Here is a 15,134-nt window from a genome sequence, read left to right on the forward strand (position 1 = left end):
AACTGAGTTGCTATAAGCTTTTTAGCAAAGGTGTGGGTGCTCACATTCATAACGCTCAGTTCCAGTGTGATGCCGTGCAGAGCCAACACAACGGGGAAAAAAGGTGTGAATGTCCAAATGTTCAGAGACTGCACTGAATGTACAAAGTGTTAACTCAACTCTAGTCATTTTTTGAGACTTAGTGGTGGTGTCATTAATATTCTGTCACCTTTATCTATATAAATGGAGAGACCTCATTGAAACACTAGAAATATAATGCATTAAAATACAACTACACTAACCACACCTCCAAATTGCCTGAAAAATTTATAATCAACCCGGTTCTGACACATCAGCTAAAATTGTATAATAGTTTTCACAAAAATATTCTACTATTCCATGTGTTTTCAGCCTATGAACTATATCTACAAAGGCTGATCAGGGTCCTCAGGTTTATAAAGCTTTGTAGGTGGGGGGAATTAAACAGTCAGTAATTAAAGCTAGACTCTTAGTCTTGTTAATTAAACTGAACAGAAACAGAAACTGTTATGTTTCTTGCAGGATTTATACACCTTTGGAAACATGAAAGAAGCTGAACAATGGAAAATGTAATGATATTTGGTTTTTACTTTTTGTGTGTTTATGTTTTTGTATGATTCCTTTCACATCCTCCAGACTATCTGTCACAAGGTGTGGATCTGAACGGCATTGAGGTGATTGAGAACGACTTGCTGCTGATCAGCAGAGCCAGACTGGAAGTAGAGAACCAAGCCAAGAGACTGCTGGACCAGGGCATGGAGATCCAGGTACACACACACACACACACACACACACACACACACACACACACAGAACAGTAACACTGAAGCTGTACAGGGACAAGCAAATATAATAATTTTTAGTAATAAATGTAATAAACTCAACAGACAACAGATAAACCTGTGTTTGTTGTTGTTTTTCCAGCTGGTAGTGCCAGTCCATAATATTTTTTTACCCATCCTTCATTAGTTGCTGGTGGATATGTCCCTAGCTGTTTTTGGAGATGCTGACATTATTTGAATACTAGCTTTTATTTGAGAAAGTCTGTAAGGGTAACATCAAATACTAAATAAACATTACTAAAAGCAGAGAAAAGAAAGTGCTGGCTGCAGGGGCAAATATTCTTGTCTGCTACTGCAAAGACCCAAGGTTTTATTCATCCGGAGAAGTGCCCCCAGTCCTAGCCTAAATTGTATTTGTAGTTAAGAAGCTTACACTGGTTGTTCTTGTTGCTGCAGTAGTGCCTTTGAGGGCTGCTGAATAATAATCAGTGAGCACCTCCTAATAAATGCTATGCCAAGCAAATCCCACAAGCCACCCTGTCATTCTACGTAACTGCCATTTCTGTTTCATGTGTTAATATTGCATACGGATTCCTTTAAGAGGTCACGGATCTTAAAGCATCTCTTGCTGCATTCAAAACGTTAGATTAGTTAAATAGAAATCATTTATAAATTGGTTTGTCCAGAGTTTTTTAGAATTTTTGTTGTTGGCATTTTAGTTCAAGATTTTCTTCCTGACTGCAGTGAACTTGTCATGTGACATCACAGAAAATGATTTGTGTGTTTAATTTGCCTCTTAAGTCATATACATTTTTTGTTTTTGTTTCTTTTAAGGAAATGAAATGTGATGAAAAAGAATTAAGCTCTTAAACAGCAGTACAGCTGAAGAGAGATGAGCACTGTATATGTGTCATTCTGAAAAATACATGTGAGAAGACGGGCACGTGTGAGCTGTGCTAACCTTCATCTGCTCCAGAAAACCTTGTTCTCAAGGGGATGGTGTCCCATTAAAGAAAGTGTGCTGCTGTGCATGTGTGATCCTTTTCAGCATTCATGATAACATGTGGCCAATGTCCAGGAACTGTACTTCAGCTTTCATGCTCATGGTGCAGCCGTGTTCTATGGGGAGCTCTGTCTATGACTAGGACCACATGTCACAACCTTTGGTTCATAATGTCATCTCACATCTTCTAATCACAGCTGTCATCATGCCATCTAGCAGTTTTCATTTCAATTTCTACCTTTCACAGCTTTAGAAATGGTTTTGGCTTTGTCCTGATCTATGCCTGTCTGTAGTTATAAGTCAGTATTCAAATAATGGCTGGCCCAAACAAAAAGACCTTTCTATCCCATCCAGGATAACCCTTATGACATCATCAGGAGCATGTTTTTAGATTTTAGAAAGCCTTCAAACCCATAGAAGACATCTTTCAAACCCAGGCTTAGCAGTACTGCTCATGATGCAATCTCAGTGGAGTGCCTCTTTTTATAGCAAATAGTGGGAAGAGATCACCAAACAGGGGCTCCTTTAATTAAAAAAAAAAGAAGTCCTGACTACCTTCCCTCTCCTTGTTACCATTCAACCACACTTATCCAGTCCGAATGACATTCCGATGTCCTGGCTGTAGATCCTAGTGGTGTGGATCAGTGAGTCGATGTCTCGTTTTCTTCTGGCATACAGCTTGATGTCATCCATGTAGAGGAGGTGGCTGATGGTTGCTCCATTCTGTAGTCTGTATCCATAACCGGCTGAGGGGGTTCAGTCCTATGCAGAACAGCAGGGGGGACAGAGTATCTCCTTGGTAGATACTGCACTTGATGTTGACTTGTGCAATTGGCTTGAAGTGGTAGTGAAGATTGTTTTCCACATTCCCATTGAGTTCTTGATGAAGACTCTTAGAGTCCTGTTGATGTTGTACAGTTCCAAGCATTCCAGGATCCATGTGTGAGGCATTGAGGCATAGGCTTTCTTGTAGTCAATCCAGGCAGTGCACAGGTTGGTATGCCTGGTCTTGCAGTCTCGAGTGACTACTTTATCAACCAGTAGCTGGTGCTTTGCTCCTCTGATGTTACTACCAAATCCTTTCTGGGCGCTGCTCATGTATGGAACCATATGCCTGCTCATTTTAGCTGCTAAGATGCCTGACAGGAGCTTCCATGTTGTGCAGCGGCAGTTTATTGGGCGGTAGTTGGATGGTACTGCTCCCTTGTGAGGGTCCTTCAGGATCAGGACTGTCCGTGACTCTAATATGACCCTGTCAAAATTAATCCATATACACAGTAAGAGGGGAGACGGGAATGGAAGCAGTCTGTTGTGCAGTAAAGGATTGAAGAAGTATCAGCTGAGCTTGGTTTGCAGAGTCATGAGACATTTGTTAATTCCTAGTGGTTGGTCTGTCATCTTCTGAACGAGGCTGTTTCAGATAGCAAAACCTACCTTGGTTGTTTAGGATGAAGTCCTTTTCAGAGAAAGGTGTATTGACCTTGTTCTTTGTTTAGTTGCCCTTCTCCAGTTCTGTGGGTCTCACTCAATGCAAAGACGGTCCTTCTCTCTGGTCTGTCTGAGTTTGGGTTGTCCATCAGAGTTTATATATTCCAAGTTCCAAACTTCATAGTTCTACTTTTTGATGCTTTTCGACTGCATGATGGTCATCAGGATACGGCTTTCCAGGTGAGAAGTGATGAAGCAGACTATTCTTAGGGCACCTTTTCTAGCCCCCTCCCCAGCTCAGGGTGGGCAGATTGGATTTTAAATAGGGCTGTTCAGATGTGAATATTGCTACAGAACAGCTTTCCTGCTTCTGTCCAAAAGTTTGACTGAATCAAGTATTCACTGATTACATATCAGTTCTTGATTAGGAGCTTCAGCCATCATTTTGCCTGCTCTCATTGCCAATCCCCACTCACTGTAAAACCTGAGCTCACTGAAAAGCTGTGTCTGACAGATTGTCAGAATGTAAGAGATGCACATGGCACATCACAGATTAGCTCATGCCAATGGCAAGGAAACCAAGATGACTGGAGAAGATGGATCTATTGCAGCCTTCAAAGTGTGTAGTGTCATATAGGTTGGACCATTCTTTGTCTGGTCCCTCATACTTGACATTACCATGATGGGTGGCCCTACCGAAGGCTAATGCTTCTGAATGCATTGCTCTCAGAGTCATGGGAATATGCAAGCCTCATCACCATCACAAGATAGAAGACCCATAGAAGAGATTTGGTTTATAGACTAGTACTGTAAGGTTTTTATCTTTGTGATCCTTGGGTCCTCTTAAAAGTAATCTTAAAATTAGGTAAATTCAGTGTAATTTGCAGTTTTGCAGCAGGAAGCATCAAGTTAATTGACAATAGCTTAACAGAGAATAAAAATAGGCAGATTACAAGGTAGTGACTTAGTTTCCTTTGTACATGTGAGTTTGAAGGCAAAGAGATACCAAACAGGGATGGGCAATGATTTTTGAATATTTCAGTATTCATTAAATTAAAAAGAAGAATATTTCATGTGACTGTGGGTTTGTCTTTAAGAACTAAGCTTTTACCGGTGCCTGGAAATAGCGCAATGACGAGGTCAGTATATCATTTTACTACAGTGCTGAATACAAAAAGCAGAAACACACAGAGACTACAGCCATCAATATGTTCTGTGTGGAACTTCTTCAAGAAAATAAACAAAAATGAAGTGCAGTGCAAACTCTGCCAGGTTAAGTTAGCCGACAACAACCATGCACAACGATTAGAAGGCAAGGCATCCAGCAGAAAGTGGGGCGCGTTCCATAGATCAGTCAGGGGCTAGCTTTGTCACCCGAAGAACTAAGTTTGATGATCAACGTGCAAAGCAAACAACGGTCCTCATCACAAAGATTATAGCAAAGGACATTTTTCCCATTAGCTTTGAAATTAAGTCACATAAACAGTTGAACAGCCTTGCGTTCTCTGTGTGTCTTGTGTATACAGTGTGTCTGTGAGTGGGGGTGGGGTGGTGTGGGTGTGATCTCTGAATAATTGTCGAATAATTCCCAGCGAATATCGAATAGCTTGAAATGCCCATCCTTAATACTAAACAGGTGTTTAAGAAGCTCCTAACAGAATGTGAAGTAACAGGGTACTGTGACTCTGCAGTTCTCTCCAAAGTCTTAGTGACTGGCTTTTACTCCTGCGTTTCGACAGTAAGCTGTTTTTCCAAAATTAGACATATACACCCTCTCTCTTTCTCTTCTACACAGGCATACGCACTCCTCTTTCCCCCGTGTATTCCACCCTCACTTGAAGTATTTTTAACCTGACTACTGATGAAGCAGTCTTGGCTAACAGCTTCTGTCATTCCATTATGTGTGTGGACATATGGGACTGTAGACACTCATACACACATAGGTACTGTATGCACACATAGCAACAGCTTCTTATGTCAAGGAGTTGTTTATTGTGAATGTTATGTAAGCAGTTGGACATGCTGTGTGGGAGCTAGTTTCACCTCAGCACTCTGATTGTTCCAGCAGAGACCCTGTAGCCCATCTGTTGAGTGGGAGCTCAACTGACCCATGTAGAAAAACTCCTTCTTTCTTCTCCTCTCCTCTCTACTTGAGCCCACTGGCTGAAACCTCCATCAGTCATTAATTTTGGGGAGTTTCAGATAATGAAGCGACCTGTTGCTTCTCCAAACTCCCTTTAAATAAACAACTATTTTCCCCAAGACAAGTTCCAGCATGTAACTCGTCTAACTCTGAACAAGAAAGTGAAATTAGTGTATTTCCCAATGTGACAAGCTATACCTACCCTGAGTACTGTTTAGTATTAGAATGTTTTATTGTTGTCTTTTTTATCTCAAGCCTCAGTGAATGAAGTGAACTAGCTTTTCAGCACTATAAAAACATAAACAGATAAACATTTGTAAAAAATAGCAACAAATGTAATGTCATTCAAGTGCAGCAGTCCTTGTATCTGATCTAAAACTGTGATTAGATGACGTACAGTAGTGAGATAAATCAGGCTCCCAAGAATGTATTGATTTTTGAAAGAAAGAAGACTCATTTGTTATTCTCACAATACCAGTGTTTTATTATGTGGGGCAGCAACAGGTATGGTGTCTTTTAATTGGTCAGTTTTTTTCTTAATTAATTTATTGTTTATAAAATGTCAATCTTTTAAAGTGACCATCACTGTATCTCAGAGCCCAAGGTGATAGTCATGTTTTGTTTTGTGTGAAAGCACCTTTACTATAAAAAAAACAACAAAAATGATTAAACAGTAATCAAAGTAGTTGCTGTGTGACATGTTCTGTCAGTTTGCCAATCAATTAACTGACTAAACTCAGTTCAGCTCAGAGGATCAATATTGTAACTCAAGCTGCAACTGCTGAAGTCACAAGTGTTCCAGGAGCTAGTCTCTATAAAGGTGGCTACATGGTAACCCTAACAGTTTCATGCTATAATGTATGGGGCTCAATAAGAAAGCCTTCACTTCTCTATAGAAATACATGTCAAAGTTTATCATCTAAAAAGAAATAATGTTTTGAGGTAGGGCTGTACCTGACTAAGTCAACTGGAGTTGGCTCTTCTGTGCGACTATTTGTTCTTTATATATACTGAACAAAATTATAAACGCAACACTTGTGTTTGCCCCCATTTTTCATGAGCTGAAGATCTATGTACACAAAAGGCCCATTTCTCTCAAATATTGTTCACAAATCTGTCTAAATCTGTGTTAGTGAGCACTTCTCCTTTGCCGAGATAATCCATCCACCTCAGAGGTGTGGCATATCAAGATGCTGATAAGACAGCATGATTATTGCACAGGTGTGCCTTGGGCTGGCCACAATAAAAGGCCACTCTAAAATGTGCAGTTTTACTGTATTGGGGGGTCCAAAAACCAGTCAGTATCTGGTGTGTTCACCACTTGCCTCACGCAGTGCAGCACATCTTCTTTGCATATAGTTGATCAGGTTGTTGTGTCAGCTTGCAATATCTGTTGCTATCTCAATGACAAGGAAGCTATGGTAGAAGAAGAGGGACCCAGTGCTGACACAGAGATAAAAAATCCAGATTGGAGTTTGCCTAAACTTACCTGAGGAAGCCACAATCCTTCTGGGAGAATCTCCTGTGGACAGATGAGACTAAAACAGAGCTTTTTGGTCGAGCTCATCATTCTACTGTTTTTAGAAAATGAAATGAGGCCTTTAAAGAAAAGAACATGGTCCCTAAGGTCAAACATAGTGGAGGTTCACTGATGTTGCTTTGCTGCTTCAGGCACTGGATGTCTTGACTGTGTGTCTGGCATTATGAAATCTGAAGAATACTAATGAATTCTGGTGCCCAATGTAGGGCCCAGTGTCAGAAGGTTGGGTCTCCATCAGAGGTCATGGGTCTTACAACAGGACAATGACCCAAAGCAGACTTAAAAAAGCACCAGAAATGGTTTCAGACAATGAGCTGGAGAGTTCTGAAGTGGCCAACAATGAGTTCAGATCTAAATCCCATAGAGCAGCTGTGGAGAGATCTCAAACCAGCAGCTGGGAGAAGGAACCCTTCAAATCTGAGACCTGGATCAGTTGGCAAAAGAAGAGTGGTCCAACATTCCAGTAGAGAGGTTGAAGAAACTCACTGATGGTTACAGGAAGTGACTGATTTCAGTTATTTTGTCCAAAAGGTGTGTTACCAAATATTAAGTTGAGGGTGTCAATAATTCTGTCCAGTCCATTTTTGGAGTTCTGTGTGAAATGGATCAGATTTGGCTTTTTCCCTTCTGCTTTTTGTGTTGGTCCAGTGCAAACAAATGAAATAAATAATTTGTGATTGCAACACTTATTTTGGGAGAAGGGGTGCGTTGTCTGACAGAAATGCAGAGGTGCCAATATTTTTGGCCATTGCTCTGTGTGTGTATAATAATATCCATTGGCATGAATTTCACTGTTTTCAACCACCTTAACATCGGTAATGAAATGCAAACGAGTCCCGGGAACATATTTATGAGCATTTAAAAATCAACAAATGACAGCTGCATATGATGCAAAATTTAATTTAATGATATATAATGTCAGGCTGCCATTTGGATTTGTTGGAATAAGCACAGTTGTATTTGTGTTGAAACAGTGCTCTTATAGGCAATTTTTTCTTCTGAGACTTGGTTATAGCCTAATTTGCCACCAGGTTTAAGCTTCTCCCATCAGTTAACCACAGTGCATGTTGTTACTGAAAGTATGATGCATGCTATGTTGCATTCCTAATAATGCCTTTTATTTAGAATTCTTTATTGAAATATTTTCCCCATGTATTTTTGTTAGTTTCCTAGTCCTGTTCAGAGTGATGCATGTCACAGAAGCAGTTGGTAAATGGCTGTGTGTTCTACTTTAGTGGAGATGGGTAAACAAATTGGACTCGTATAAAATTAGGCTTTGCAAAAGCAGCCACATCATCGTGACAGTCTTTTCTCTTGTAAAAGGAGACCACGATGTCTGAAAACACTTCTAATAAAGTACAAATGCCACCTTTGTGTGGCTTGCCCTAGGGTGTTTTGTTGTCCTTATTTCCTTTTTCTGTAATTTGCTAAATAGTGTCATCCAACATGAATGCATCCATGCATGCGACATTGTCCCCTTTGAAGTGGGTATTCTTCCCCAACCACAGGGGGAATTATTGAGCAAATTGCTGCTTGGCACACCAAAAGGAGAAGAGGACGACATAATAATGGGGACTGGGGTTACCTGTTTGTAATGCATGCAGGCTGACAAAAAAAATACAATAAAATAAAATAAATACTCGACTACAAGAGTCTTAGTCAACTGACAGGTCTCGCCACTGAGTCAACCAGTTGCCCTAATTTGAGGCATATACAGTGTAGATAAACATAAATGAATCAGTGTAAGTGCAAGTATATCAATGCTATTTATGTATTTTACTTTGTCTTCTCCTTCTTTTATCTGGCTTTTCTTTTGCCTCTGCTTATCTTTCTGTCTTGACTTTGCTCTGCTTCATACTCATGGCACTCTCTCATTAATTCAGTGTAAAATATATTTTTAACTGCTGCTGTCACCTGTGGGCAAACTGAGTTTTTATGTGTGAAACTAGTAGATATACTACATGATTGATTTTATTTTATTAAAAACAGCGCCATGGATGACTGCCAACTTTGCTTGTTTCTCCCTTTGTCTTCACTCTCCTTTTGTCGGTCAGAATCCAACCCAGGTCGGCACAGCCCTACAGGTCTTCTATAACCTGGGCAGTTTAACAGAGACCATCAACAGCGTAGTTGGGGGTTACCGCACCTCTATTCAGGACAGCATCGCCAGTGCTCTGGACATCAAGGGTCTGACACAGCCGGCCAATCCCAGAGGTGAGGCCCAAGAAGAATGAGGTCATGCATCTCTATATTAATAATGCATAAACACACGGGACACATTGTCCTCATTTCTAAAAGATGAAAGTCAATGGCATTTTCTCATTTGACCTAGTTCATTGGTTGGCTTCATCCAAATTAGATTACTATACCATGACCACAGAGACTAGTCAGTTCTGGCCGAAGGACATGTATGATATACATGGCTCTAATGTAGCAGCCACATCAGAGTTCATTAAATTAAATCACATTATTTTCAGAGAACCAACCCAGATTAGGCTGAGGATGGTTTTATTGACATTTTTAGATAAAATAATGTTACTTAAAGGTAGGGGTGTGACAATACACTTAGCTGATGAGGCGATACACAATATTGGGTTCACAAGAGCAAGACACTTTTAACACTGTTTTAAGAAATTTTCAATGACAAAATATATGACTGGAAGAATAGTCTTATTCAACTGAAAGTCCCAAAATGCAAAACAGGTGCATTTTGAAATGTTAGCTAATCAACTTGTAATGAATGTCATGTCAGTTCTACTTTTCGAGTATGAATTATATGCAGTAAAAGACAACAATCTGTGAGTACTATAAAACGTTTTGCTACAAACTCGACTGACTGGCTTCTCCCCTGTATGATTTCACGAGTCTCTTCAGACCTTATAGCTGTACATGAACTACGGATGAGCTTCTAACTTCTAATTGAAGCTGTGTGTGACCATCTATGCTATTTTCACCCTCCCTGCACCGCACTGGATGGTGACATCATCTGGCAAGGGCACTTCATCGACCAGTCATGTATGTGGGAATGACTGAGACATGCACGCCCATGGGAAGAAGACTTTTCTATATATTCTTAGCATGAGCATTCACTGCTGTTCATTGTGTAAATTTGGCAATAGTTAACACACCATAATGACATGCCATGCGTTTTTGTTAGTACTGGATGTTAAACAGTGTGTTTTATTTATCAGTGCCAACACACTGGTGGTAGAATTGGTGCTGAGGTAGAGTAGCCTACGTTAGCAGCATGGTTAACCAAAGTACAACGGAAACTGACGGGCTGGAAATGTGAATGACGCCACTCACATGGAGTCATCATAATGTGGCTGTATCGTACATGCCTACAACACAACCCCTAACCCCCCAACTAACGCAGCCCCATGCATTAAAAAAACAGCAGGGAGTTGCGTTTTTTTTTACAGACTAATGTGAACATACACATTCTGCTTTAGCTCTTTTATGTACTGATATTGCGACACAGCTTTTGCCTTGACGAGAAATAAATACGTTTTAGTATTGTGAGATTTTGTGGCACAATATCCTGTCACACCCCTTCTTAAAACCCTTAAGTCTTTAAGAACAAGTATACTGATAGTCTATGTACACTTTAACTCTTGTCAGAATATTCTGTGTGCAGCTTAAGGGTGGGACCATTTACAAATTTTCATAAATAAGTACTTGCAGATGTTTGACGTGTCCACACTCGGAGACTGTCCCTGCATGCTCGTCTCACAGCCGGCTGTACATTAAGACCAGTTTGTCCAGCATGGAGGACGACCGGGTTTGATGAAAATTAAGTTGTACTTTTTTTCTGCCTTACTACGGTTGGAAGGAGATGATGTTTGCGTTCAAATTTGTGAATAATCTTCTAACTTTGCTGCAGAGCAGGTGTGCAGTCGATATCATTGAAATCCACATACAGTAATTGACCTACAGATGGGCACATGAAACATCATATGAAAGCAGCTTATGAGCCATGATAAATAATACATAGCCTATATATGTCCCGATCAACATCTTATAGCCGTTTCTGAGAACAGGTGAAGTCAGTCTGGATGTCACGCTTTTTGGGGGATTTGATGAAAGCTCATGTTATTATGCTCTTGCATTTGTAGGAAGAAACCTAAATGCTTTTTTGTATCGAATGTTTGGTTAGGAAATAATGGGTCAATGGTACTGGTTTTGCAGGAGTCGTAGCAAAAAGCAAACAAAACCAAGCATAGTGAATTTCTGCCCCTCAGGTGCTCCAGGCAGAGCAGTGCTGCCAACACCAGGCAACACAGCAGCTTTCCGCGCTGCTCTGTGGACCAACCTGGAGAAACTGATGGACCAGATATGTGCTGCGTGCAGACAGGTATTGTACATGGATACCTGAGACCACTAACTTAATGTACAGTATATCCAGAGTGCTGAATCACATATTAAAATCAAAAAACAAGGCAGCCAGCAGGGCTGGTGAAATACTGTAGGTGTTAATATTTTTTTGTCGCATGTTCACAGGTACAACATCTGCAGAAGGTCCTGATGAAGAAGAGAGATCCTGTCAGTCATGTGTGCTTCATTGATGAGATCATCAAGGTGAGTGGGCACCACTGCTCTGATTTTGGTAGGATAGTAGTTATTGTACCTGCAATCAGGGACCAGTAACAGGGCTGTTCTGGTTTTAGTATAAGAGTAATAATTGTGCAGGGTACAGTAACAAGACTACAATTTAGTTATTAAAACCAGAAAATAAAAGATTTAGAATGAATTCATGTTAACATTTCTTAGGAACAGTATAAAATATACTCGCATTTAATCTTTTATACGTATGTACTCTAATTGAGGTTTGGATCTTTTTTAAAATAAGGATAGACACAAAATTCACATATTTAGACATTTTTAAGGTAAGTAGGGCTGCAACAACTAATCAATAAAGCCACTAAAAGTCGATAATAAAAATAGTTGGTGGCAAATTTAATTATTGATTAGCTGGGTTTAGTCATGGCTGTGTGACACGGCTGGGTCAGCGACTGGTAACTATGTCGGCAAGGCATATCAAAACACTTGGGAAGCAATGGATAGTACTGAGCATGGTTACAGGAGAGAAAAGTGGACAACTGAGTCATCTAAAGTTTGTTGTCTCACAGCCAGAAGGTTTCAGGTTCAAATGCTGACCAGGGTCTTTCTGTGTGAAGTTTGCATGTTTATCCTCATGCCTGTGTGGGATTTCTCTGGGTGCTCCAGCTTGCTCCCACAGTTGGAAGACATGCAGGTTAGGTTAAGAGCTGACTTTCAGTTGCCCTTAGGTGTGGATGTGCGTGTGAATAGTTGTATGTCTCTGTGTCAGCCCTGTGATAGACTGGCGCCCTGTAAAGGGTGTACCCCGATTCTCTCTAATAGCTGGGAGAAATCCAAGTTTGAGTGAGGACAATACTGTTAGTGGAGCCATCATTAACTGGAAAAAGAACAAAGTCCAGTTTAGATAAGAGAGAAAAAGAAAAACTCCTAATGTTTAAATGTAATAACCACAGGTCTTGCTGTGATTTAAAATTCTCCAAAGATGCCAGTTCAGTAGGGGTGACTGGGTAGGAAGAGGTGGAATGTCAGGTGGCTGAAGTTTGATCTTGGCAAGGTTTTTAATGACAGAGCCATTTGTTATAGGGCACTTGCACATTTTAGAATGCATCTGTTTAGCTAGCTAGCTAGTTCCTCATCTCTGCTTGAGGCTAGAGGCTCAGGGCTTTTGTAAAGTAGCCGCTGCTAGCATAACACATCTGAATCTTGGCCCAAACTGTTTGTGATTATGTTGCATTCTGGGTAATGGTAGGCCACAGTTTTGAAAAGGGGAAGAATTCATGGAAAAAGACTACGTCTGTTTGCACAAGGGCTGTGAACTCACCTTTTACACTAGAAATACAGAAGAAAGGATTTACTTCATATGCTTACCATAACCAGTATTTAATTCAGTGTATATATAACGGTAGGAATATTACATTAAGGTAGACTTACAAAAAAATGAAGCCTAATCTTTTAAGACAGTATAGAGCAGTTTTTTTGTAAAACGTAAAAACAAACAATGAAATTAGTTTTGAGCTTTTGTTAAATTTATGTACTATACTGGCAAAACCAGCAGCAGCATTCATTGGCTTCTTGGACCCACTCACTTAGCTAGTGGTAGTATCAACAGTAATCATGGCAGTCATTAACACATCATAATCAGTATCTTACTATCTTACCTCCACAGAAATCTGGTTGTACCAATCAGAGCAGGGGACTGTTACTATGGAAACAAAGCTCTCACGAATTACCCAGAGATGGAGGTGTGAGTTGGAGACCTAATGACATGTCTAAATGCAAGGTTCCTCAGCAGTGCAGCTGCACTGTCGCTTTTGTATCGTCATAGATGAGAACGCCATGTGGCTGAAAAGACTGAACAGATATATAGTTCCACTCAGCAGCTACATTTTATAGTTGTTGAATCAAAATCTATGTCTCTCAAAGGAGAAGAAGAACATAAAGAGAAGCAGTCAGACACCTGAGATGTGTACTGTGACAGATGAGAGTGTAACCCATTGTGAGGAAGATAGTAGTTTGTATAATGTAATTGGGAGTGTAATGGAGTGTAAATGTACAAACTCTCAAACTCAGATAAAGCAAATACAGTCAACCCTAGGGCATTTGTAATGCAAGTTATATAAAAAGTGTGTTTTTTTTTTCTAATTTCTGGGATCACTTGTTTACTCCTCCCCTCAATCATAGTTCCTTCATGTGACAGTAATTAACTCACCACCCACTCACTCTGCAGGCAGAGAAAAACAAAAGCTTCTGCTCTTAAAGGCATTGAAAGCATCAGTAGTTAGGCATGTTGAACAGACCTGGAGAAGAGCCTTCATACTTAAATGATTTCCTGCAGGTCTGACTGTTGTTGTTCAATTCTATTCAGTTTTCAGCTGGACAAATATCATCTGTGCTAGTGCGAATGCAAAATGTGGCTGCCAGGCTAGTAACACATTTTAAGAGATAGGAGCGTATCACTCCAGTCCCTGCTGCCAGGCTCTGGTTTTCTGTCCGTTTTACAGTTTCAGATATTACTGCTGGTCTCTAGACTGCTGAGGGAGCATTAGCTTTAGCATCCAAAGCTAGCGTGTTTGTTTTGTTAACATTAGTGACCTAGCATTTTTGTGATTTTACCTTTTTGTAGAATTAATATTTTAATTTGGTTGCAATTCAAGCTTTGGTATATGTTAGTTCTTTGTTAGCTTCATTTCAGACTGTCTCCTTACGGTCAGTCTCATCACTTGACAATGTACTGTGGTAATGCTGCCGAAGACCCGGGACTTGTTAGTCAGCTAACGGTAGCTTTGGATTAATTTTTATTTTTATTTTTTCAAAATATATATTTACAGTTTGTCCCAACCAGGTGTTCGTAATTTACATTGTTGCTAGAAAACAAGATGTCAGTTTGGTTTGAGTTTCATTAGACCCTTTAGCGGCTGAAAAGAAATTAGTTAATGCACCTTTAAACAAATCTTTTCAAAACATATGGCAGTTTTCTGCTGCTTTAACAGCCTACATTCTTTTAGTTTCACACACAGATGTTGGAACCTGGCTGCAGGGTTTTCTCTCTTTAAGACACAAGAGTATCGGTGACAAAGTTCAGCTCATGGTCTGTGTACCACTTCAGTCCAGTGTTGGACGGAGTTGAGGTCAGGGCTTTGTGCAGGCCAATCAGCATCCTCCACAGCAGACTGGAGAAAAATTCTTTTGTTTATGGATGGCCTTTGGGTTTGGGGGCATTGCCATGTTCAAACAGGAAAGGGATAAACAGAACTGTTGACACAAAGTTGAAAGAACACTGTTGAAAAAAAGAAACAAGGCTAAAAGTGTGTGTTTCTGTTCTTTTCTGTTCTACTTCTATACAATTCATCCATCAAGGAAGAATAAACTAAATCAGAGAGAAAGCAGTAAAGGTGCAAAAATTGGAGGAAGCCAGGTCCTAGTGGATGTCAGGTGGCCCACACAGACACATGTCCAGCCCCATTAAATAGTTAAAGCACCATCCTTTGTCAGGCTGTGTCAAACAGTGATTGTGTTTTAGTACCTGTGTCTATTCAACAGCACTTTCTGCTCTTTTCCTTCAAGTTACACAGAAGTGTTTTTCACAAGCTTTGAGTTTGGTCTTATATAAATATTTATGAAGAAAGTACATGATGGATATCAGTACCGGCTACCTCTGTG

The 15,134-nt window shown here is 40.2% G+C and overlaps 1 protein-coding gene across 1 annotated transcript in view; it reads left to right on the top strand.

Moving 5' to 3' along the window:
* cog5 (component of oligomeric golgi complex 5) overlaps window positions 1-15,134 on the top strand; it is a 65,024-nt gene that overhangs the window by 34,664 nt on the left and 15,226 nt on the right. The window contains exons 7-10 of the mRNA XM_020608254.1: window positions 655-785; window positions 8,969-9,128; window positions 11,156-11,268; window positions 11,415-11,492. Coding sequence (XP_020463910.1) covers window positions 655-785; window positions 8,969-9,128; window positions 11,156-11,268; window positions 11,415-11,492 — 482 coding nt within the window. The remainder of the gene's footprint in view (window positions 1-654; window positions 786-8,968; window positions 9,129-11,155; window positions 11,269-11,414; window positions 11,493-15,134) is intronic.

The sequence above is a fragment of the Monopterus albus genome, unplaced genomic scaffold (assembly GCF_001952655.1).
Source record: "Monopterus albus unplaced genomic scaffold, M_albus_1.0 scaffold92.1, whole genome shotgun sequence".
In the NCBI taxonomy this organism is placed as follows: domain Eukaryota; kingdom Metazoa; phylum Chordata; class Actinopteri; order Synbranchiformes; family Synbranchidae; genus Monopterus; species Monopterus albus.